The sequence below is a fragment of the Puccinia triticina genome, chromosome 14A (genome assembly GCF_026914185.1).
Source record: "Puccinia triticina chromosome 14A, complete sequence".
NCBI lineage: Eukaryota > Fungi > Basidiomycota > Pucciniomycetes > Pucciniales > Pucciniaceae > Puccinia > Puccinia triticina.
Window position 1 is genome coordinate 2,108,191 of NC_070571.1, and position 25,033 is coordinate 2,133,223.

General features: G+C 47.5%; 3 protein-coding genes across 3 annotated transcripts; 2 read left to right on the forward strand and 1 right to left on the reverse strand.

Annotated features, from left to right (window-relative positions):
• Positions 1-4,937: 4,937 nt before the first annotated feature.
• PtA15_14A191 (uncharacterized protein) lies at positions 4,938-6,985 on the reverse strand (the record flags this gene model as incomplete). Its single annotated transcript, XM_053162882.1, has 7 exons — positions 4,938-5,009; positions 5,086-5,303; positions 5,374-5,473; positions 5,562-5,679; positions 5,758-6,445; positions 6,534-6,731; positions 6,805-6,985. 7 exons carry the CDS (start codon positions 6,983-6,985, stop codon positions 4,938-4,940), a joined length of 1,575 nt encoding a protein of 524 aa, XP_053026864.1.
• Positions 6,986-16,662: 9,677 nt separating this feature from the next.
• PtA15_14A192 (uncharacterized protein) lies at positions 16,663-18,400 on the forward strand (the record flags this gene model as incomplete). The annotated part of the gene is made up of 4 exons (XM_053162883.1): positions 16,663-16,778; positions 16,858-17,234; positions 17,316-17,654; positions 17,763-18,400. The coding sequence occupies 4 exons, from the start codon at positions 16,663-16,665 to the stop codon at positions 18,398-18,400; spliced, it is 1,470 nt and encodes a 489-aa protein (XP_053026865.1).
• A 4,148-nt stretch (positions 18,401-22,548) lies between these two features.
• Positions 22,549-24,513, forward strand: PtA15_14A193 (uncharacterized protein; the record flags this gene model as incomplete). The annotated part of the gene is made up of 3 exons (XM_053162884.1): positions 22,549-23,490; positions 23,578-23,738; positions 23,826-24,513. 3 exons carry the CDS (start codon positions 22,549-22,551, stop codon positions 24,511-24,513), a joined length of 1,791 nt encoding a protein of 596 aa, XP_053026866.1.
• Between the last annotated feature and the right edge of the window lie 520 nt (positions 24,514-25,033).

Here is a 25,033-nt window from a genome sequence, read left to right on the forward strand (position 1 = left end):
TACTCCCATTGCTCTTCCAGGTCCACAAATCTTGCTCATTCTCTTGTCCTGTGCACCCTGAATCCAGTCAGGCGCAGCATCCTTGGGCAGAAAGGTCCTTGACTGGATTGACAATTGACCGCGACATGTTTGACAAGAATCACATCAACCGCTCAAACATCACCGAGATGATAACTCAGTGGTCCTCAATTGGTCTCGCAGGCGTCACCGGGCTGCAGTGCCATCTGTGTATTGCCAAAGATAATAAGAAGAATAAGAAGGAGAAGAAGGCTCCAAATACATCAGACCCTGTTTGATACATGCACAAGCGCTCTGTGATAAGTTGGGAGAACAACAAGGCCCCACTTCACTTGTATGCCTTTGTTGACATTGCCACTATCAATGACAACAACGAGAAGCTTGAATTCATGGCAAAAATTTATTGGCCTTTCAACCTTACGGTTGACGGCAAAGTTTATACTCTGGTATCTCGCGGCTTCTGGGGTGGGTCCCATTATTGGGGCAAAGTATTGCGCCATGTCAACGGCATTGCCGGTGTGTGGATGCACAACGATCTTGAGAATGATGGACTTGCACAGCTGGTGAATTGGTTCCGGGTAGTATAAGTGGTGCTCAACCAAACACTAGCTGGGTGATCTATTCTCGGCGATACCCCCAAAGAGAATCTCTATGTTGATCAAAGTATTTCCAACATTGCTCGAGACAACCCCCGAGCAGGCCTGGATCTTCCTTTCTCACAAATGCGGGCGGTTCTTTATTCTTTGTACTATACAGACCGGCCAAGTGGGGCCCACTTTCATCCTGTGAAGGCGGATTCCTCAGCGGCCGCGGAACATCCAAATGTTGATACAGATACACGAGATACAAGTAGGTGGTGCTGTGTGGTTTCTGGTCTTTTTCACATTTCTAACTTTTCCTCCCCCCTCATCCGGACCGTGCAGAACTCATTGCGCAACCTGCCAAAGAAGCAGCACCCCCACCCGAGTCCCGAACCACCTTGAAGATAAGAATCACGCTGCCAAAGAAAACTCAAGTAGGCAATCTACCTGCGGACAAACATCTGGCTGTCTTACCTTCGACAGCACCGGCCAGCGTTATGCCGAAAAAATGGGGTCGCCCAAGGAAGCAAGAAACATGGACTGCTGTTTGCAGCCCACCCATTTCAGCTCCAGATTTATCGGCCGCTCCCTTGGTTCCCCCGCCTGCGACTGCACCAGCGCGAATGGACGCCGGTGCCAGTGCCAAGCGTTTTCGCCCAATCAAGAAGATTCCGGACAACCACCGCAAGGGTCATATTGGCGACGCAAATAAGGTCATACCTGCTGCGCCGGCACCCGTTGGATCTGTGGTGAACAAGAAGAAGGAGAAGACAAAGGAAGCTTCCTCGAGCGTTGTAAAGAAGCCTCCAACTGCCTCAGATTTCCAGCCTTGTCCTTTGGACGACGCAGACTGGGATCAAATTGAGGCATATTACTGGAATAATAAGGCAGGTGAGAAGGCGGTAAGGGAGAAGGATGTAGGCAAGAAGGCGGTAAGGGAGAAGGATGTAGGCAAGAAGGAGATAGGCAAGAAGGAGGTAGGCAAGAAGGAGGTTGGCGTACAGAGGTCTGGTAGGAAGGTGCGAGGTGCTTAAGTTTAGCTTTGTTTTTACTCAGTTTGGTTTTGTTTTGACAAGAGTGATTCTTGTCCTTTTCTGTTTCTCCTCTGGAATTTTATTTTCCTGTGAGGCTGGATTTTGTTGCTTGTTTTATTTTACATCACATGTAAATCTGCAGATTGGATAGCTCATGTACCTATTTTACATGTCACATCTTTTACATGGTAGTGATACACGTTGTAATTCTCAATCTTTTCCAATGTGGCTACAATTTTACATAGCATCTCTTTTGCGTGGTATATGTTGTTTTGAGAGTGAGCTGTAAAATTCCATTCTGGAGTAAGCCCAGCATAATTTTGCATGGTACCTTTTGCATTGGCCTTTTTTACATGAGGTCAAATTTTGGTGATCACATGTAAAACTCAAGCATAGAGCGGTATAGTACATTTTTCCATTGTGCGGGATTTACAATGTGGATACCATGTAAAAGATAGGTTTTAAAACTCAACATCCCCATTTACAAAACTTTGGGACACATTCTAAGGTGTTTATGAACATTTTTTAAAAAAATTGATAAGTTGCACTGATTGATCTGTATCACCTGCTACTGTGCATTTTCCCAAAATTTTAAAATTTTGTTCATAAAGGCCTTAAATTTGCCTCCAAAGTTTAGTAAAATTCAATTGTGAACCCCCCTAATGCATTTGGGTCCACCAAATTTCCATTTTGGCCTGTAGCACATCCTTGTGACCACATAATCTACAATTCTGTCCACCAAGGGGTATGTGGTTAGACAGGTTTGACTGTACACTATCCCCTGCTAGGGAAAGCTGTTCCTGCCCGTCGAAATCCCGGCGGGTATACCCGCCACGCAGATACCACCTCGCGGGAATCGGGTATGCCCCGCAGGACAGGGACAGTGCTTGCATGTACTTACCACAGATGTACAGATGTATGATCAATCCAAGAATCTTGGAGATATGATTTTATAAGCTTTTTATTGAGTTAAAAAAATGTGGTCTATGTAGACTTGAATACAAGACCCAGGGCTTTAATATGGCACATATCCATCCTACTTGGCTCAAATGCTATGGTGGTGTGGTGTCAAAGTTTGACACCAGCCAAATGGGTCAAGGCATTCCTCAGCTTCCAGACCAAAATCCAGTGCTTACTCCCAAGTCCCTCCTTCAGAGGCTCATACAAAGTGCAAGGGGCACCTGCCTGCAAGCTCCAAAGGGAGGACTGACTAAGTTTGCCACCAACTACCATCCAACCAGTCCCCCAACAACCAACCAGCAATATGATGATCTTCAGATACTTGTGTATTGTATCTGTTGAAAAATACAAAATTTTAAATACAAATGTATTGCATCTGCCTGAAGATACAATTGTATCAATAAATTATTGAAACTTGATTTTCTTGTTTTTGGCCACTGTGGACTGTATACAGAAAAACTATCAAAAAACATAAAAATACAGTATCTTGTATTGGGCTGTATTTGCAACAAGATACCAAAGTTTGAATACATTTGTATAGTATTGGTCTTTGAATACAATACAAATAAGTAGTATTGGGTGTAAAACAGATGCAAATACAGGCAGATACAGATACATGTATTTAATTTTTTTCACCGTTGTCAGCATCATCTTCACTAATCTGATTGGTACTATTATTTCCAAGTGCCTTGTTTTCAGAGTTGAAACCATCATCCTGTTTGCCAAGTGCATCTTGTTGCTCAGACTCTTCAATAATTGGTTCAAGCTGAGGAGCAAAGCCAAGATTGCTTTCTTTAGAGCTTTTGACTTCCTCAGGTCCTCATTCAAGGGCCTTGAATCCTGCGGCAAGAATAAGTTCAATTTTATGACAGAAAAGTTTGATGTGATTGTCCAAAAGCCTTAGATTCTTGATTACCCTTACCTTTTTGTAGGTAAAACCACAGAACCAAATTGAGGTATTCCTTGGATGCCTATAAACACCTTGTGTTGGTCTGGATGCACCTTCATTGAGCAAGCCTCCCATTCATTGGTTGCTGTTTGAGTGAAACCTTTTACAGGTCTTACCACATCACTCCTGGCCTATCCTTGGTGCAAACTGCATTGCACCATCATCTTGCTAGTGACAACCCTCTGAGACACAGTTACCTACAGGCTGGCATTAATTATGGAACAGTGGTTTTCAATTTCATTAATCAATCAAACATATCTTCCATGTGTTTTAACTGGGGTGGTAACTCAGCTTGATCAGTGCAATGGAGGTTGAGAAGGAAGGCCAGAAGATAGAAGATTACCTGAAGGAGGTGGATATGCAGAGCCTGATGGACGGGTGGAAGGATTCATTATACCAGATGCCAAGGTTTTGAGCAGAGGTGCTGTAATAGCTGGAGCAAAAAGGTGTAGCTTCTGTGTTGATTGGCTATAGCAAACCAGGTATAGGTTTTGTGTTGGCTGGAGCAAAACACCCTGTTAACATGTGATCAGCAGGATCAGACTTGGACAGCAGGTCAGCCCCCTAAGTGATGTCTTGAGGAAGTTGCAAAAAGAGAATTCTACTGTAACATTCAAGCTCAGGGCACCAGTGCCAGTGGACCAACCCATGACACAACTACTGCTACAATTGCAAATGGGGTTCTTAGCAGCAAGGCTGCTACCATTTCTTGTGGGAACTTATTTTCCACACCTGTAGCCAATCCCTTGACTTCAGGTATGTGGCCTGAGCTTCTGCAATGAAAAATGTGGTGCCAAAAACTTGAGTGCACCCACTGTATAATCAATCCAAGAATCTTAGAAACATGGTGTTCAAGACAGTTTCTTGACCCCAATCACCACACTGCTTAGATACCTGAACCCTAACTTAACTAAGTCCCTCTCAATGTGGAGGGGGGACGCCATCCCGCAGGGACCCTCCAAAGGAGGGAGCGAAGCGACCTCCGAAGGAGGTCGCTTCGCTCCCCCGAGGAGGGAAATTAGCTAAGTTAGACCTGAACCTCGCCATATAGAACGGGCAGGACTGGTCTGCGATCTGATCATGGACGCGGCGCATCGGGAGAGGTATGGTATCTGCAAAATCACCAATAATTCGGGTGGGATGCTTCCAATTGATTTTGAACCCACCTTACGATTTCTATGTACAACTAAGTATAAAAAAATGACGACACAACAAGGAGTGGAGGCAATGTATAGATACAACAACAACAGCAGCAGCAGGAAACGAGCAAAGGATATCATTCCGCGGATGGATGAAAAAGGGGTCAAACATGGATCAATTGCATGGGCAACTTAGACGACGGAGGAGGAAAGGAAACAAAGGAGACCCAATCGTTGATCAGGTCTGTATACACGCCTAATGTAGAGGTTGGTTCTGGAGCCACTTGTTGATCAGCTCAGATGCGATTTCAGGCTGGTCATGAGGGACCTGTAGTGATTTGCGAATGAAGCAGATGAGCAAACAAAATGAGCGATTGGGAGGGTTTAGAGAAGAGAATGCGTACCATGTGGCCGGACTCGTATAGCGAAACGAAGGTGAAGTTTCCAGCACCTGGTCCAGCAGATCGGACCATCCCAACGTGTCCCTTGGAGTCTTTGACAACAGTCGAGTTGCTACCATCGAGAGAGTATCGACTGAAGTATTTGTGCGCTTTGTGTTGGAACTCGTCGCTGAATTCGGTCTTCAAGGCCATCATCCATCTTTCATTGCCGAGGTAATTGCCTGAAACGTACATAACATGTAAGCCTCTCTCCATCTACTCATAGATTGGTTTCATGAGGTTTCAACATACACATGAAATCATCTTCTCCGGCGTAGATCAACAGTCTCACTCCGCTGCTCAATATGTCAGGGATCAGGCTGGCGGAGTTGTGCATGTTGTCACCAGACATCTGGACATTCGGATAAGATCGCGAACAAAGTTGGATCAGACAGACGCATTTCATGTCGAGGGTCGAGAATGAAGTGCGGGGGACTTACTTGGAAGGCTCGGTTGACATCCAAGTTGCAGCTCTCGAATTTCAAGTCAGACGGAACACCAAGCTCGCTCCTGATGTCCTCTCGGTTCAAGTAGTTTTCAATCCAATTCATCTCGTCACTAGTAAAGAAAATCAATCATAATGTGTCAGACGACTAAATCTCTGGGGTTTTAATGGGATGAAAGAGTCGGGCTTACTAGCAGAGAGGGTTGACGGAGCGATCGCAGCCTTGACGGACATCATACGGGTTCTTGTTCGCGTTTTGGATCGGACCGTAGATCGAGCTCCAGCAGTAAAGAGTTGCGGGTACGCAGGTGAATCGGGAAGGGTTGCTGTAGCAGAACTGCTGTAGTCTTTCGCAGGTGGGCACTTTGGCGCGGATGGACGCACAAGTGGTCTCGTCGAAGATCGCATAGGGTGAGGGGGCACAGGCGTAATCGGGCACGCTGGCAAACTGGACGAGGGGGTCGGTCAAGCCGTTTCCGATGATCACGGTCGAGAGCGGGATGACGACCTTGTCCGTCGAGCTTAACTGGGCGTTCGAGAGTAAATCGTTGTTCTCCTTGATGATCCGCGTGGCGATGTTGGGGGCGTATTGGCCACCGTAGCTCTCGGCGGCTACGTGGAAGCCGGATTTCAAGTAGGTGGGGAAGCGGGCGTAGAACAGCTGGAGGAATGCGTGCACGTCCTTGGCTGCTGTCACACTGTCGCTGACGGAGTCCGAGCTGCCCTCAGCATAGGAATAGCCCACATTTACCGGCTGGTCAAGGAAGAGGACGTTTGCTTGTTTGTTCCATCCGTGAGGATTAGGTTCGGTATCTTTACCTTGGTCTCGGACATTGCAAGGACCAAGCTCGAATAGGAGACCAGTCGACGAGGAGCAACCTTGATAGACCAATCACAGATCGGTTAGTACTCCTCAAACACTGACTTGGCTCGATTCCCAACATGAAGCGCTCATCATTGGACTTGCCTGGTCCGCCATTGAGCCACAGGACAACAGGGTCCGATTCGGGTCGGTCTCGGGATTCGAAGAACCAGAAAAACAAGTGCTTGGTTTCCGAGATATCTAAATAACCGCTGTATTGACGGACGGTAGGGTCACATAGTCCTTCTGGAGATCTGACTCGGATGGCGTACTCCGGAAACTCTGCCATAGTGATTCTCTCGACTGCGCACAACTCGATTAGTACCAAGTCTGCTCACAAGCAAGAATGAGAAGCACGGATGTGAAGTCACTCAACAGGCAATTCCATTGTTGCTGGTGGCTTGGATCTTCAAGTTGGGATGGTGGGGTTTCTCTGATAAAGAAGAAGACGGTGGCGATGGCATGAAAGCGATCTGTTGGTCGGACTGAGAGTTGCCGAACACAACAGCAGGGAGAAGGGCTGCCACCCCGAGTAGGAGGCTCTTTGGTGCCAACATAGGATGTGATATCCGAGTGATTCAAGTGAGGATCAAGGCGGCTGCTGTTTCTTGTATGGGGAATATCGAGTGTTGGTTGGAGGTTCTTGGGGTTCTTGAGGCAGTCGCTCGACCGGGAGAGGGGAGGAGAGCTTAAATACGGCTGGCTGCTGAAGTTTCCGATGTTCACAGCACCACAGGGAGACGCTCACACAACCGAACGCAATGCAGATTACAGATTTCGGCAAAGTGCTTACATACAGAAATCTCTCTTTGACAACACGATCACTCCACTCCAAGGAGACCAGCCATCAATCAGCTTTGGTGGAAGACAATGATTTCTGCTGGTTGGGCTCTGGGCGGAGAAATCTGTGCACCTGATATCTACACACATAGCCCCGTCCAGGCTCCTCCTTTCTGAAGCTCAAAAATAACCATACCTTAGGAGTCAGGACGATATTTGGCAGTCTCAGGTGGCACAAAACTATCCACATCCATGCAGACCCAACGCATTGGATCACTCCTGAATCGCTCGCGGCACAGAAAAGACTTCTCACTAGTCGTTCATGATCGCAGCCCTGGGGGTGAGCAAGTACACACACTAATTACGTATCTTGCAACGAAAAGTGATCAAAGGACTCCATCCACGCTCCAAGAGGAAAGCCATGTTTACACTCATGGGTTGTGGCACTTACGAGCACGGTGCCTGGAAAGGGTCTCCCCCTTGACATTCACAAGGTATAATCGGTGGTCAACAATTTCTTTTTTTGATGATGATGATGATACCACCAAACTTACTCGCTAGGAAGCGCGCCACTCACTCATGGCGATGGGAAAAGCGATAACGTGAATCAAAGACAAGACTGCAATGCGGGTGGAGATGCTCTCAGGAATAATAGAATAGATTCTGGATGGTTTGGGCTGAACCATTTCCCTCTGCCGTGGGTGTGTTTCTTGCAAAGCAAGCCTCCAACGCAGGAGGGACTTGCGGGCTTTGACCCCTTTTGCAGAGCCAAGAATCCAATTTTTGGTGGGAGGGATTTTTTGGCTTAGGCTGTAGGCCTGATATTTCTCATCCAGCCCACCAAATTTGAGGTGGTTCATAAAAATCCTGCCACACACAGAAACTCCACAGCAATCACCAAACCACTGGATTTACAAGCAGTGATTAACTTGAATGCCGCATTTTACAGCTTTTGTGCAATGGTGATGATTAGTTTTTTGTGTGGCTTTCACTCAGAGTATGCCGGAAGCCCAATGTACAAGACCAACCTTACTCACCAGCTGTGGGGAGGTATGGTGTAAGTCACCTCCCCCCGGGGGCCCAAGGTCTCAGACTGAAGAGACTTGGTTAATTTGTGGGTGGCAGACCTCCTGATTTCACTTGTCACAAGGAGCACCGCTGCGCTGCGTTTAACTCAGCGGGTTTTAGGTGCGCTGCTCTTAGCTCAGCGGGCTTTTGGTGCGCTGCGCTGCACTGCGTGAGAGCCGCTGTGCTTCAGCCAAATGAATTTGTTGATTTTCTCTCGCAATTTTAGCGCGCTAATTCAGCGCAAAAGTAGTGCAAAATTACTACACTGTAGCGGTAGCGCAGCGCGCATACGCTACACTGGCGGCTATGTAGCGGTCTGAATTCCCCCAGGTCTGAAACACACGTAAAATTGTGTTCAGCTTGGGGGTTTGGCCCATGGGCCCTCCTCCGACTGGCAGTGGATGGCTCGCGCGCAAAATGTAAATTGTGCAGGTTTGTAAAAGTGCAGGTTAGCCTCTCGCAACTGTAGCACTGACGGCGCTATGGCGGAGATGCGCTGCGCTAAAATGTGCGCATTTTGAAGCGCAATGCAGTGCTTCACCCTCCTGTCATCTAGTGACATTTTATTTTTCCTAGTGCATAGGATAAAAACTTGGTGTTGAGCCAGAAGTATTGAACTGGTCGTGGTGGCTCTGGATGCGGATTGTGGCGTCTGGGGTGCCCCGTAGCAATGAGCTGGCTGTCGAAGTGGAGAGATCACAAGTGACGGGTGCGGCATGGCACATGGAGGGCCAGCTTGAGGGTGTGGCACTGTGATTGATGGGCTTTTTGATGTCCGACTGAAGAGACTGGGCCAAGCAAAGCCTAGGACTTGGGTGGAGGTGACAGTCCCTGACCTTCTGCTTTGGTATGAAGACTGGCTTGTTGTTGCGAGCACTGAACATTCAAAAACTTGGCAAGCGATACCGTTCTGTGCCGGGTATCGCGCCCAGCGACAAGCCAAATACACCTCAAGTGGTCTCCATCCCTTCAGTTTTCCTCCTATTCACGGCACAAACTAACCAGGAAAACTTAACAATCATCATAATAATTACAATCCGGACGCACACAAGAATCTACTCAAACATCGCTGGCTGGAAAAGCTGTCATGATCCCCTCGCGATTTTTCTTCGTTGCCGCAATCAGTTTTATAACCGCGAAGAGCTCACGGTCGACCTTCTTGCACCCACCCACAATGTGCTATTATGACATTGTGAACCAGGACGATTGTTACGAGTGCATTTTGATCTCTTTCTATCATCCTTTCCTCTTCACCAATATCGTTTCATGATAAGCCCTCCAGCCTGACATTCTAAACAATTTTGCAGAGCAGCCAAAACTATGCAACTGCAACACAAAAAAATTCCAGAGAACGAAAACCAAATCAGGACTGCCTTCCATGACTGTTCTGTGAGTCTCCGATCTTATGTTCTATCTCTATTTTCAACATTTGAACACAGCGACTGAGTCTGTACTAATTAATGACAACTTCTCGCACCAGCTCACCCTCTTGAGTATAAAACCGTTTAAAGATATGTAAGCCAACAGCAGATTTCCATCTGTCGTCCAGATTGGCAACTTAAGGTCTCGTTTTACATGCACATTTAGCTCCTTCGACCAAGTAGAAGCCGCCATTGATGATCATTTCGGGAGATGCCCCAGCAAGGTATGCGAATGTTTTTTTTTTGCATAAGGTCAACTCAGAGGGGTTGGGTAACTGACGAGACTTGTTGGTTCGTGGCTTGGACATGTAGGGTGGTATGAGTCCCTTAGCGAGTCACAATACAGTCACTCTAGACATCAGAAAACGTGCCCCACCTGGTTCACAATGGGAAGGATGGAATGCGGATGCCGAGCTTACAAAGGCGTACTGCGTTCAGCCCTCAGATGCCCTACCTATCGGCTCAGTGGATGATTGTATGGTGTATGTCAACTTTTCACTTTGTTGCAACTTCAGTTTGACACCTTCATCCGCTGAGACCATGCTTGATTGATCATTTGATTAGAGCTTATGTCAATACAATCCCGGTTAATCCTCATACAAAGAAGCTCCGCACCACAGGGTTCCAAGCATGGTATCATTCATGCATGGTGAGTTAAAACATGTGCCTCCTTTAAAATATCCCGACAAGATCCATATTTTCCATCGGGTAAAGCGGGGAATGTAAATAAAACATTTAACAAGATACTTTTCATTAGATCAGAATAACCACCACCGATGGATCACCAATCGACATGTAAGCAGTGCTCCACGCAAACCAGTCAAATTTTTCACGCCGCTGACCTTGGAAGCCTCCTGATTCCCATTCTCGCATAATAGGAAGAAGGAAGATATTGACTATGATGTCATCAACATGATTAAAACATGCGGTACGAAGGTGAGTCCATTAGACCATTCGTGTTCTGCAGTGGGAAAGCACCTAGGTAAAATCAAATCACTTACCTGAGAAAGTCACTCGACAGCACGGTACGATAAATCTGGTCGGAGCTGCGGGACTCAACGGGAACCTCTTTATCCGTACCATGGCTACTAAAAGAAAGTAGCCTTCAAAGCTCTTGATCCTGGACATTAGTTCTCAAATTCATTGTCTTGTTATGCTAGTGAGGTGAAGAATCTTTCTTTCTATATATAGTTGTCTCATACAAAGCACATCAGCACTTCAAACTGACTAAACCAACTGAAATTGGTATGTAATTTAGTGCGTGTGTATTTTTGTGTTTTGATAACTGGAAAAAGCTACAACATACCGGCCCTGACATACCAGTGCATGCCTTGAAAACATAAAAACTTCTTTGCAGGGAATGTCAAATCTCTGCTTATGTGTTCTGCATATTTGGCTGCAAAGAAAGGTGTTTATGGCAGTATCTCACAACCTGTTCTGGCGGGTCTTTGCTGTGGGGCCATAGCTGGCCAAAGCCCATGGCAATTGACTGGTTTCAGAGCCCTACTTTGCAAGATTCCACTATCACACCAGCATAGAGAATGTGGCTGCGCACCCGTCTCAAACCCGCCGGCAGGTGCCGGGCACGGGTACGTGTGCCCGTTTTTTGGGTAAAACCAACGGTAAAACCACTGCGCTGCAAACAGCGCAGTGAAGCGGTCAGCGCAGCGGTTTTTGGGTGCGCTGCGCTGCGCTGAAAATCAGCGGGGAAAGCGCTGCGCTAACCGCTGATTATTCTCACCGGAAAAAAACATTGATTTCAGCGCCGCTAAATCAGCGGCCAATCAGCGCCTGACCGCTGCGCTGACGCTGATCTCAGCGGCAAAACCGCTGAAAACAGCGGCAGCGCAGCGGTTTAAAACCGCTGATTGGTGTGCAACAAGATCCAACAAACGCTGATATCAGCGGTTATGAACCGCTAATATCAGCGGTTATGAGCCGCTAATCTAGGTACAACAGGAGAAAAAACCGATGAAAAAAACAGGAACACAAAAAGGAAAGGCGGGAGCACGGCGGTTTTCCTCATCTGAATCTTGGATTGTGTCAACGTCAATCACCTGGCCAGTGCGACGGGAGGTTTGCTTCACTCGTCCACGTTCATTGCTTGAGTTTGTTGGTCCATCAATGTCAACTGATTCTGAAACCTGTTTGGGCTTTGATTTGGCCCTGGGCGTTCCCGATGCATCAGAGTTTGGAACAGCAGCCCGACAAGGTTTGGTTAGAGTTGGTACAAATCCAGGTCGAGTGCTAGGGGTGCGAATGCGGCTGGATTCGCGGCGGGTGGATTGGGGAACGTTGGTTGAATCACAGGTTGTGTTGGGAGGGGTGCAGGGGGCATCGTACTTGTCAGATATTTCTTTTCCTTCACTCTTGTCAGCCATGGCAATCAACTTCCGGTGAGGTCAAACGTGGGGGTGTAAGGCGAGGTTGATCAGTTGGAAGCCAAGCTGGGCATATATCTATGTTGTATATATCCTCCGATTGGAAAGCTTTGCTGGCTCCGCCGCTGCCGCTGCGGCGGTAGTCAGCGTTGCCAGCGGGGAGCAGCTAAATCAGCGCGCTGCCGCTGAAAAAGCGGTCAGCGGTCATTCCGCTGCGCTGCGCTGATTTTCAGCGTTAGCGCTTTTCAGCGGCGCTGCGCTAACGCTGATCACCAGCAGGCATCCTGATCACCAGCAGGCATCCGCGGCAAAGCGCTGAATTCAGCGTTAGCGCAGCGCTCTAACCGCTGCGCTAACGCTGATTGGGCTGGAGGATCAGCGCTAGACCGCTGCGCTGCGCTGAAAGTGCCGTTGATGTCAGCGCAGCGCAGCGGTTTCACCGTTGGTAAAACGGGTACGGCACCCAGGTCTGCAGTCAACTTCTCTACACCCGCAACAGTGGGTAGTTCTTTACTTTACATTAATGAGTCCGGAAGGTTATGAAAGAGAACGTCTTTCGGAAGTTGGGGCCCGCAATCATCCAATTCAAGGGGAGAGTCTGAGCGGACCGTTTACATGATGTCGGTTGGCAGCAATCACCATTCTGGAAGACGGAAGTCGACTGATGGCTGTTTCACTCAGTCGGCTCGGGCCAACTGGCTTCAGACTGGCGCGTCGGTCCCCCGGCTGAAACGTGGGGTAGGAAGTACCAACAATGCACAAGTTTCAACTCCCTGGACTCAGCTCACGAAGACTATTTAGCCTGGCTATGTAGTTGGCCAGCACAACAAGCATTTCCTCGCAATATCTTTCAATACATCTTGCCATCGCCAGAATAATCAGTACCACATCCCAGGAACAAGAAACACATGATGGCCCGTCAATTTTTCAACATTGTACTCATCTTGCTAGTCCACAGCTCTCTATACACGGCCGGCGCGATCTGCGAACTCGCATTGGGTCAAAGAGTCGGCCAGGCCAGAAAAACAGCTCTCTGACTTGAAACCACAGCACGCCAACCGGCGAGGTTGAGGGGTCGGCGGCATGCTGCCTATTTGCCGGCCTTGGTCGGTGGCCCAGCTTCGTAAGAGATGATAGTACGGTGTGCTTACCGCCAAGGCCACCAAACAGTTGAAGTGGTCCTTGGAACCGATATACTTCAGTCATCTCTGTTGCAGTCATCAGTGAGTGCCTCACTGTGCCTCATTGCAGACCTCATGTCCAGCTCGGTGACATTGGCAGACTGATTTGGTCAAACTTTCACAACCCCATGGTCCCATTGAATAACCCCTTGGGGCAATAAGTTAGAGAACCGCAAGCAAAAACTCACCCCATCAATGAAGGGCAAGCAACCATGCCCGTGAGTGTAGCAGATGTGACGTCATCTGTTTTAGAATACAACATATAAAGTCCTTCGCCTCTCCTCCCCTCCCTGTCCCTCTCGGTCTCCCATCAATGATCTCGCCTCCATCCTCTCGCCTGCATCTTCTCGCCTCCATCTTCTCGCCTCTATCCTCTCGCCTCTATCCTCTCGCCTCTATCCTCTCGCCTCCATCCTCTTGCCTCCATCCGATCCCCCTCTCATGCCCTCGCCTTGCCCTCCATCTCATCTCGCTCTCATCCTCTCCCCTCAATCGTGCCTTGCTCTAATCCCCTCCCCCCTCCACCTCATACATTCTTCATTATCAATCCCTTCTTGATTGTGCTTGCTCTCCTCCCAAGCCCGATCAGGGCTTTCAATCCTCGTTTCAAGGTTGAACCACTTGTATATTGAGTCCAGCTCATCTGTTCTGTCCCATCAGACAATCTCTATTTGTTTCTCTAATGACTATGTACCATTGATCTGATCCTCAAATAGCTTGTATTTAAATAAATAAGTCCCCAGCTAAAAATTAGAATATAATGAAGTCTCAGCCAAGTAAGCAATTGTGAGCAATCAAGAGTGTGTCTAAGTAGCCGTTCAAAAGCCTTAGAGTAATGCACTACACCCCGGCTCTGTATCTTGAGAGGTTTGCACAATGGGCGAGGCTTGGTCAAACCACTGGATTGCCTACCGTGTGCCTGTGTACCACTCCAATGACCGCACAGTGTTGGTCATCTGACAGAGTTATGGGTTACTGTTGGCTGTCTAGATAGCGTCAGAGCACCCAATGTGATGACCAAACCAGTCAACGTTCCGCTGGATGGCCAGCAGTCGGACCGTAATGACACTGGGTGGTAAGCTGTCCGCATGCTGGGTTGTTTGCGGAAAACGTGCGCCCCGTACTCACATCATCATTCCCCGCGGGGTCAAACTGAAGCGCGAGGACAGCAAAACTGCCGTACTTTGGGCGTCAAACAGCGCCGGCCGTGTACGAGGGCCAGAATCTGCGGTCTTATTATTGCAGTCCAGACTCCGAAGAAGTAACTATTGATTGTGCAGCGTATGTTCAGTCTCTTCAAGTTTTTTTTTTTCCTTCCGTGACTTCATTTGAAGCGATTGTCACCAAGTTGGCTCGCGCATAGCCTACATATAGGCATTTTGAATCACAAACTCCTCATTGATTTTGACTCTTCATTTGTAACAGGGCCCTTGGAAAAATTCAGTACTCTGAAGGAGGTGTTACTGCAGGTGAAACAAACATTCTTGTCGGTGCAGGAAACTGTGTGGTGAGTTCGAGATTTTGTTTTGGATTGGTAAAGATCATTGTTCATGTATCATGCAACCAAGGTCAACTTTGTTTTGCCATCAGGTCAAGGTCACAGCTAACAAACCAGGGTGAGTACAGCTTCCTATTCAAACTAATTCACAACCTCAGAGATTAGCATTTACTTAGTGGAAGCACTTCAAACATTTTCACTACTAGCACTGCTATGAAAACAGATATAGAAAGTGCATTTCATGAAATTATTTTAAATTGTGGGGTATGTACCTTCACTGATTGAAATTTTTCATTTCCTTAACAAATTAGCTGACAAGCATTTTTAGAATCATCCCGGATACAATGAAAAGCCAACCTTTACAATTGGTATTAGTCAAATGGACCCAATCAATGGTCCTTTTTTTGGCACTGACGGGGAACTTGGAGTTGCAAAATGTGATGTCAAAATCAGAGATGTGAAGACAAAAAACCCTTTGCTTAAACCAGAAGATTGTGTAAAGTTTGTTTCTTGTTCCTTGGAAGAGAAAAAAAATGAATTTGCAGTTGGCTTGCATCTGCTAACTTCTTCTAAACAATTAGAGGCATAGATAGTTTAAAACCAAGCCAACCAGGTTCTGCAGACCCATTAGCTCAAGATGAGCAAGGATTGCCTGTTGGTTTATTTCAATCATGTATGGTAAGGCAATCTTTTCTCAAAATTATATCCCAAATATACCACATCCAGCCACATTCTTATGATCACAAATTGTCATGTGAAATGATAAAAAAAATTCATACAAATAGGTTGAAGTTAAAACAGCTAGCAGATTACCTATTCACCTGTCAGTCTTAATTTTTCTATATAATTGTTCTGTTCTGCTAATATTGATCGGACTGAATTCATCTATCCTTTTCTACCTGTGGATCAGAGATAAGACAGACTTGCAAGCAATGCTAAAAAAAAACAGATAAGTGCCATGGAAAGGTGAGCCAAAACATTCAAATCCATCAGCACAGATAAACAAGAATTGACATTCAATAATCTTGGTAGAATGGCAGATTGGCACAGGTAGGTGGTAGTTATGGGCTAAATGCAAGGATATACCTCCAAACGGATTACACACAAGATTGAAATGCATACATATTACATCACATCATCTATCTTTGCTGTTCTACCAATATATGTACATACACCCCATCAATTGGACCATTCATTACTGTTGTATTTTCTAAAATAGACCATTCATTAAACACACAATTCCTGGTCCCTTTGCTTCATATTTTCAAAACTCATTCATCAGCGTTGTAATTTCATTTAAAATAGCTGCATGAGAAATCAACATCATCTGGCCTTATTCTTCTGTAAGACCATCCGCACCGGGCGCTAAGTTAGCCCGGATTAGGGCACTTAGTTCGACCCCGCACCCGCATCGGGTTGGATCAACCGGGGATCAACTTAGCCCGGAGCTCCGTTTGGAGCTAGTGGGGTCTAAATGTAGACCCCACTAATCCTGGGACTAATCCCAAAGTGAATATGCATCATGCTTGTTAGCATGAACTTTATGTGTTTAGGTGCCAAACACATAACATATAGGCACCTAAACACATAACCTCCGACGGCCTCGGACTCGCTAATCCCCACCCATGCGGATGGCCGATCGGATTATCCTATTCCAATCGTAATCCGAGCTAGTTAGCCCTGGCTAATCTAGCCACGGATGCGGATGCTCTAATGATCTTGAGTAGAATTTTACGACTCAAAAGCTACAAGAATTGCATGACACCCGTGATATTGTTGAAAAAATTTGCAGTTGGGATTTTGAGATGAAGAAAGCAATTCAAGTGGGCTAACTGGGATACTTTATGTAAACCCTAAATGGGGGGGGGGGGGGGGGGGGGCTGGGGATGGGGTCGAGATGACGACATGTTTCGCAGCAAGCCGCGAGTGCGAAGTCGACCCCCGGATGCCGGTTTGGGGCACACGCTCGACGGGCCCTTTCAGAATTCGACAAAGCAATCACAGACCATGTCAGATTCATTGTAAGTCCTCGTCTTCCCCCCCTCTCCACTGGTTAAGATACTCTGCACATCTTTCGATACTGATTCTGCTCGGACGTAGAAGCAATCAGCCGAGTGAGGATCCCAAGGGAAAGCAAGAACAAGTCGCAGCGGCCCAAAGCGAAGAAGCCAACGACACGGATATTGACACGATCGAGGCCGAATTAGCAGCAGGAGCACGCGCTTTCGCGTTCAAGAATTACGCAATCGCCACGGAATGTTTCTCCAAGGCATGCGAGAAGTTGACCACTCATCATCCAGAGAACCACACCGCGATTATCGATGCCCATCTCTCGTACGGGAAAGCATTGCTCCGGAACGCGATCACTTTGGGAAGCTTGTCGGGCGGTCTCAACGCGCATAATCCTGCTGCTGCAGCCACTGAACCTGGAGACGCCGCGCCCGAAGTGACTGAAAGCGCAGCTTCTTCCTCTAAAGGTATCCACAAATTGGATTCAGTTGGATTTTGAAAATAATCATTCTATTAATCATTCTTCATCCTGTGTTCTTTGAAAGTAGGTACCGCAAACCAAGCCGGCGCCGCTAGCTCATCCAAGCCATCCCAGCCAGTCGCCAAGGGAAACAAAGGCAACCCTCAAATCCACTTTTCCGGAGACTCCTCGGATGAAGACGATGATGAAGCGGCTGGGGAGGACGGAGACGAGGAGATTGATCAAGCTGAAGAACCAGTGACAGTCGAAGACGAATTAGAAAACGCGTTCCAAGTCCTCGAATTTGCACGTCAATCGATTCTTTCTCAGGTCGACTCTTCAAAAGATCAACCAGAACAGGCTGAAAAACTACAGAACAAACTAATCGATGTCTATGATCTGATTGCGCAAGTTCATCAAGAAGGCGGTAAGCTTACTTTCTCTACACAACCTCATTCGCTATGATCTTCACAGTGATCGGACACGATCTCACGAAACCGATTTTCATTTCATTTCATTTGCCAACAATATTCAGAGCAATTTGAACAGGCCGTTGAGTCCTACAAAAGCTCGCTCGAAGTCAAGAAATCTCGGACGGATGTGACTGCGGGAGCGATAGCGGAGACGCACTTGATGATTGCGCTAGCGCTCGAGCTGATTCCGGATGAGGGAGAATCGATGAAGCAAGCGATCGGACATGTCGACGAGGCGATCGAGTTGATGAAAGCTCAACTGGCCAAATTGACCGAACAAGCTGGCGGACAGACTGAGGAAGGAGGCAAGGAGAAACCAACCGAGTCGTCAGAAGGAACTAAGCAAGACGTTGGACCTGCCAACAAACTGAAATCAGAAATAGAAGAGACTCAATCCTTGATTGGAGAACTGGAGGCTAAGCGAGAGGAATTGAAGACCGTCCCCCAAGCGCCCGCGATGACTGAGGCCGACAAAGCCCTGCAAGCCTACCTGGCCGCCGTCAACAACAACCCCTCGACAGCCAACGGCAAAGCAGCCATCAATGACCTCACCAGCTTGGTCAAGAAGCGAGCTCGTCCCGTTGACTCCTCGTCTGACCCCCAACCTAATACCTCGTCATCGTCATCCGCCTTACCCTCCACCACTGACACCAACCTACCTCCCGAGACCCCCTCCAAAAAAATCAAAACCTCCGATTAAACTTCCAACATTTGAAAGTTTAACCCAAAATCACATTCCTGTCTTTATTCATTTCCTTAACTTTGTTTCCCATGTGTACCTTGATTCCCTTGCTGTTTGATCATCTCATGGATTGGCTTGTTCACCCAACTCACCCTGTGCGTGTCCCCAGTTTCGCAATAGAATAATTCCCGGAATTAACTACTGTGTTTGGCCGGTAAATTTTGCCCAAGTCCATCATGAAGCGGGTGGCCTTTGCAAAATTGTCCCTTCAAATCATGCTTAGTATAATTCTAATCGAAAAGTCCACTCGAAAATTTATCACATTTCATTAGTATATGTCTGATGGAGTTGCAGCTGGCTCCAAAGGTCTTGAGATGAACATTCTTGGCTACATTCTAAAAAGCCTGATGGGTGGGCCAAAGAGCACTTAGTGAGAAGGCAATCAAGGAAAGCTTCACAAACAACTTCCTTCTTTGAAAATGGAGTTGTTTTTTCTTTCTAGTTAGTGTTAATTATTCAATACCAATCCAATAGAAAATTGGCTTTATTTTCTTATCTACATTGGGAGTCCCAGCACAGCATAAGAATGGGATGCAAGTGTTACTAACTCCCAAGACTAGCCTCATAACACAGATTATGTTTGCCACTATAAGAAATTCATCCTTCACCAATGGAGCCCTGAAAAAACAAGTACATTATATGATGAAGAATTCTTAGTCATGGACTAATTTTCACTACTACAATTTCATGCAAGCTGCAATTGAAATAAAATCAAACTGTTTAAGAAAAGGAAGAATTGATTCAAAGACATCCTTGCCAAGATTTACACCACAATCCATTTCCAATTTTCAAAAAGCTTTTTACAGGGATTCCAACCCAAAAAATGATTCACCAGGGGGGAAAGTGTGGCACTCTCTGGAGAGTGCCAGGCCGTAATTCTGTCAGTCAAATGGTCTGATGTGAGTTAGATGTGAGTCGCAACTCTTTGTTCAATTTTCCTCCCAACAGATGTGTAACTGTAGGTGAAGTGGTTGCGGGATGATCTGTAACTCAATTCCAACACATGGAAATATCTTAGTTGAAATTTTCTGTTTGGTTCATATCAAACAAAATCCAGGATGTGAGCTTCAATTCACAACATGTTTTGCCAAGAATGTAACTATCCTGATGCTCAAAGATATCCTTGACCAAGTGAGAAGGAAGATTTTTCAGGGCTGATTTTTTTCAATCAAAACCCACATAAAATCACATAATGAAAGATAGCTGTAAATTATAGCAACCACAAAGACTCAGTTAACTGGTAGATTAATCCTTGTGGGATATTTCTGCCATGCCTGTTCCCTTCATCAATTGGGAGGAAAGTTATGTAAAATTAAATTTCTCTTTTTTGAGTATAACACAGTGTCAAAGCTGGGAAAACCTCTGTAACCTGTCTTCCCTCCCTGTAATATGAAATGTGAACAATCAAAGAGGCCTTTTCACCAACGATGTTTACCAAGTGATGGTCCACTTATGCAGGCTAAAGTTTGCCATACGGTCAGCTGTTCATATGGGTCCATGCACCTTTTGTATGTGAATACACATTGCACAATTTTCCTTCACTTGACCTCCATCTGACTGAAAAATGTAGCAGCTAGAGGTTAAAATTATTAAGCTTCACAGAGGGAAGGGGGCAGATTGGTGGATATCAATAGATGCATCAATATTTTGATGATCCTGGAACCAGCAGGAGAAAGATTTCAATAGCTGGTCTGAACTCTGAGGTGAAAATTCAACTCTGAAATGTCCACACACATCTCAGCATGCAGGGTCATACCGTTTGTCTTGTAGATTGATCATCTTCACACCTTTTGCCTGACTGTTTTGGGCAATTTTTTCCTCCAGGTAGCATACCTTCATCACACCTACCATTATGTCCGTGGCCATTGTGCAACAAAATGGGGTTGATTGCTCTTATCACATGGTAATTATTAGCACCAGGTGTAAGATAAGAATGATGCTCTTTTGACCTGCTGAATCCAGAACAATCAAAATCATCATCATTTTTTAGTGGCAAAAATGGTGTTCAAATGTGTAGCAAATCACCGAAAAAGCTTGTGTTCCAGGAGTTTCAATCTGGGCACAAGTCAACTACGGTGGCAGCGGGGCAACAGGGATCAGCTCTGTATCCCCGGGTGTCCCCGGGGAGCGTGTTTTTTTTTGTTGCTATGTCCACTGTCATGTTTGGCCGAACATCAGGGTGGACATTGGCGAGTTGCTTGTTTACACGGGCTCGATGACCTTTATTTGCTGGTCATTGAGCTGGGAAAGCCCCAACTCCATGAACAGTACACTAAATACTGTTCATTCAGCTTGGCTTTTCCGAGGTTGGTGGACAGTACAGGCTGCTCACCAAGCTCAGACAGGCCCAGAACAATGACCAATAGGTGCTGGTCATCGGACCAGGGCTTCTCCGACTGGATGGCCAACACAAACTGGCCATCGAGTTCAGAGAGGCCGCGCTTGACAGGCATCATGCCCTGGTCATCGATCTGCAGCCTCTCCGAGCTCAAATCCGATGACCAGTAGATACTGGTCATCCAGCGAGAAGCCCTGGCCCAATCACCAGCAAATGCTGGTCATCTAGTCAGCCTTTCCGAGCGCGGTAGGCAGCCTACACTGGCCACTCAGCTTGGAAAAGTGCAGCAGGATGGATAGTACATACTGTCCATCAAGCCGGGACTTTCCCCGCGCTGAGTACAGTAAATACAGTCCTTAAAGCTGGGAGAGGCCCGGCTCAATGACCAACATGCAGTACTGGTCAATGCTCTGGGATTTTCCCATCCTAGTGAGCTGTGATCAAGTGGAGGGTGTCTCCACTCAATGGCCAGTAGAACCAGTCACCGAGTAAGGAACCCCCCCACTCAACAGCCAGTATACACACCAGTCCTCGAGTGGAGAATCCCTCCACTCAATGAAATTAAAAACCAGTCATTGAGTGGAGGATGTATCCACTTGGTGGCTGGTAATTTAGATATGGTCATTGAGTGGACACAACCTTCAATCAATGGTTGTCCAACAGTCATCAAGTGGAGGGAATCTCCACTCAATGACTTTACAACCCATTAATTGAGTGGAGGGGGTCTCAAATTGATTCCTGAAACACACCACTAAGTGTAGAATACCAGGGTGTACCAGGCATCAAGTGGGGGTACCCTCAACTCAATTACCAACATGTTCACCATGGAGTGGATCAAAGATCAGCCTGAGTTGAACATAAGGTCAACATATTTGAAGCCTAAATCCCACATGCTCACAAATTTGACATCAGACAGTCTTCCCAAAGGAACATACGGTCTGGCACTCTCCAGGGAGTGCCACACTTTCCCCCCTGGTGATTAGTATGCAAGAAGAACATTAATTCCAAAAGTGATCCTTGAATACATGTCATTACTTTAAAGAAAAGAAACAGATACACATAGATGATGCTGTCTGTGTCCAAAGGTTGTAAATTTTGGTACATATAGAATCATGCAAAAATTTAAAATAGTACCAGGGAATCATCCAAAAGAATGGTGCTTGTGCATACACATGTGGGGAATGTGAATTATTTGCACCAAAAATTATGAAAGGGTTTTATGATTTGCTTTCCTCATGAACACATTTTTTTTTGATGGCTCAAAATTGATTTTCTGTTTACAATGAAGGAGGGTGCCAGGAATTATGGAGTGACTCTGGCTCATGCAACAGTAGGAGTGCGAGAGAGCTGATTGTCTGCAAGAATCTCCAAGCCCCTTGGGCTTCCTTTATTTGCTGGAGGACTCAGCCTCAGAGACCTTGGCCACCAGCACCCTGTTCTTTGGTTTTGTAAATATGTATGTAGGGCAGAGAATCTACTGAGGGATTTCTTTATGTAATCCTTGCCTGTTGTTGGCACAGTGTACAAACTGTGCGTAAGGCCGGACGGGTGGAAGGGTGTTTGGCTCATGTTGAGACTCGGTGCCAAATTGGCCATTGCCAATTGATGGAAGGATGTGGAAATTCAGACACACATCTCTGGCATCTGCCTCAGCCGGAGCCAGCCCCGGGGTTGAGGACAGGCCCCCGGGGGGCTGCGGTCGAAGTCAAATATGTAGCTCCGCGCCCTCAATGCCCGACCCCAACTTTCGATCGATCAGCTCTCGACCATGTCCATTTTCATCCATCCCTTGAGTCTCATACCCTTCTCCCCGGTCCCTCGTCCACCATCACATGACGAAGCGATCGGCCTCACTCCGGACTCCATCTTTAGCTGGCTGATTTTTTCCCTCGGCTGGCACCATGCCGCGCTCCCCCCACCGGTGACCAGAATGCTCCGCAAACGATTCGAGTCGCTTCCATTCAGGCTTCGGCGCCAGCTCATCAGGAGCGACCTGCTCCCCCACCGCGTCCACCCCGCCGACTCATTCGACATCGACCACCCAATCATCCGCACTATCTATCGTCTGACCGCTGCCATCCGAGGAATGGCCGTCCGGAGTGCTCATCGGGTGTTCAAGACTCCTTCCCAGAACTCGGTCGAGCGCTATGCGGATGAGCATCGGCTGTGGCTGCCAGAATCCGAGATCAACTGGCTTCGGATGCGACAAGACATGCCGCAAGCCACGGAAGGCAAATGTATTGATTTCCCCTTCTCGATGCGCTTTACCCTCTGCCACCCTCAAGACCCGATGGCCGTGGGACCAAGCAAGTCTGGGCAAATGAGGACCATGACCCTCGACTCCCGGGCCAACACCGATCTTCGGGCGAATCGCGACTCGGAGAGTGACCAATTCAACCCGAATGATCCCAAGTTCGACGGCTATTGGTCCGTCCACTTCTACCCCTACTCAGAAAGGGAGCAGAACCGGAGGAGCAACAGTGTCAGTTTCTGCCGGACCCGAAACGGACTCGACTTCGATCTCCCCGACTCACTCCAGAGGATCGGCCGCTCGTGGATCGAGAACGCGTCCTGGGGCCCCAACAATCGCGTCCTGTTCCAGAAAGAATGCGCCGACAAGGAAATCGGAATCCTTCTGTGGCCATCGTTCCCTGATGAGCACCATCATCCGACACCCAGGATACCGGTCTACCTGAACGACATCATACAGGTATGTCCTGTTCGTCTCATGTTTTCTTTTTGTCAACCCTTACTGACCCTGAAGACGCACATTTTATTTTATTTTTACTTTTTATAGCTGGTCGAAGGTGATCGGCTGTTGATCTTTGTTGGCTCCAGGAGGGGGCTCGGAGATGCGGTCGTCCAAATCAACATTACTTGCCAATGGGCCAGCCAGCATGATATCGTCCCGCGGATATATGCGGACAAGAAGTATGAATATCCTAACCCGTGCGAACGGTGAGTATTTTCCCATATTCCTGAAACGCACTCGATACCAAAACCTCCAAACTAAACTCCCTCCCTTTTTTCATCATAATGACATAGGTACCCATACTGTGTTCGACGGCCCATCAACAGACCGGCCACCGGGCTCGATCCGCTTCCTCTTCAGGAATTTGCGCGGCCCCAGTCGGAGTACTCGGCCAGCCAAGTGGTCGAGGACAACCCGAGACCGTCGCGCAACCGGCGGAAGGCCTCCGGGAGGAAGACCCGCCGGGCCGAGTCCGCTGAGGACTCGGCCGACCCCCAGTCGACGCTTGAATCAACGGCAAACAACAAGCGCAAACGGAGCCAAGAAGCTCCTCAGCCTGAGCCATCAGAGGCCCCGCCATCGACACTCGAGTCCATGGGTGGTACCAAGCGTAAACGCGACCACTCGCCGGGTCTTCGGCCGTCCCAGCCAGCCGATGAGCCTCCACCAACGCAGGACTCAACGGCCACCAAACGCCCGGGTAGCCCGTCTCAAGCCGACGAGCTTGCATCCACATTCGCCTCGACGGCCCCGAAGCGTAAAAGCGAGTCCCCTGAGCCCGGGGCCTCCTATCCCTCGTCCAAGCGGCAACGCCGCGCCTCGACCTTCATCCACGCCGCCTCATCTGGCCCAGCCGACCAACTTTCTTCCACATCCGCCTCTCCCACGGCCACCAAACACCCCATTCCATCCCCTCACCCCGGGCCCTCCCATCCCTCGTCCACGCCGCAGTGCCGCGGGCCAACCACTCTGCACGACTGAAGCCGGCCTTCTTTTCGTATTCTGTCTTTCCTCTCGCTGATTGTGCATACCTCTGCTCGTCCTCACACTCCACAGTGTTTGTTTTTTTGGGGGAGGGGCTCGTTTTTTTCTGTATCACTCTTCTTGCATATCATCTGCTTGCATACACTGCGTGCTGTATTTCCATGTATTCCTGCCCGTCTCCTCGTCGTTGCCTCTTTTGTCCACCTCGTCAGTCTCCTGCCCGTCTCGTTTGTTGTTGTCCTTGTTCGCTTCGCACAGGTTTCGTTGTACGTAGTTGTTGCTTGTTTCTTGATTATCATTCGTCTCCTGCTTGTTACTTTTTTTGATCTAGAAAAAAAATGGACACACATAACTCTTTTTGGGTCTTGCAAAATTGACTCTCCAAAATTAACTTTATGCCTCCCAGAAGTTGCAAATGTTGCAGGGACCAGATTTTTGTGTCTGGCCTCCAAAAATTGGTCTGGGAAATCACGTTGGGGCATTTCATGCCCCCGACAAAATTGATGTTGCTGATTGA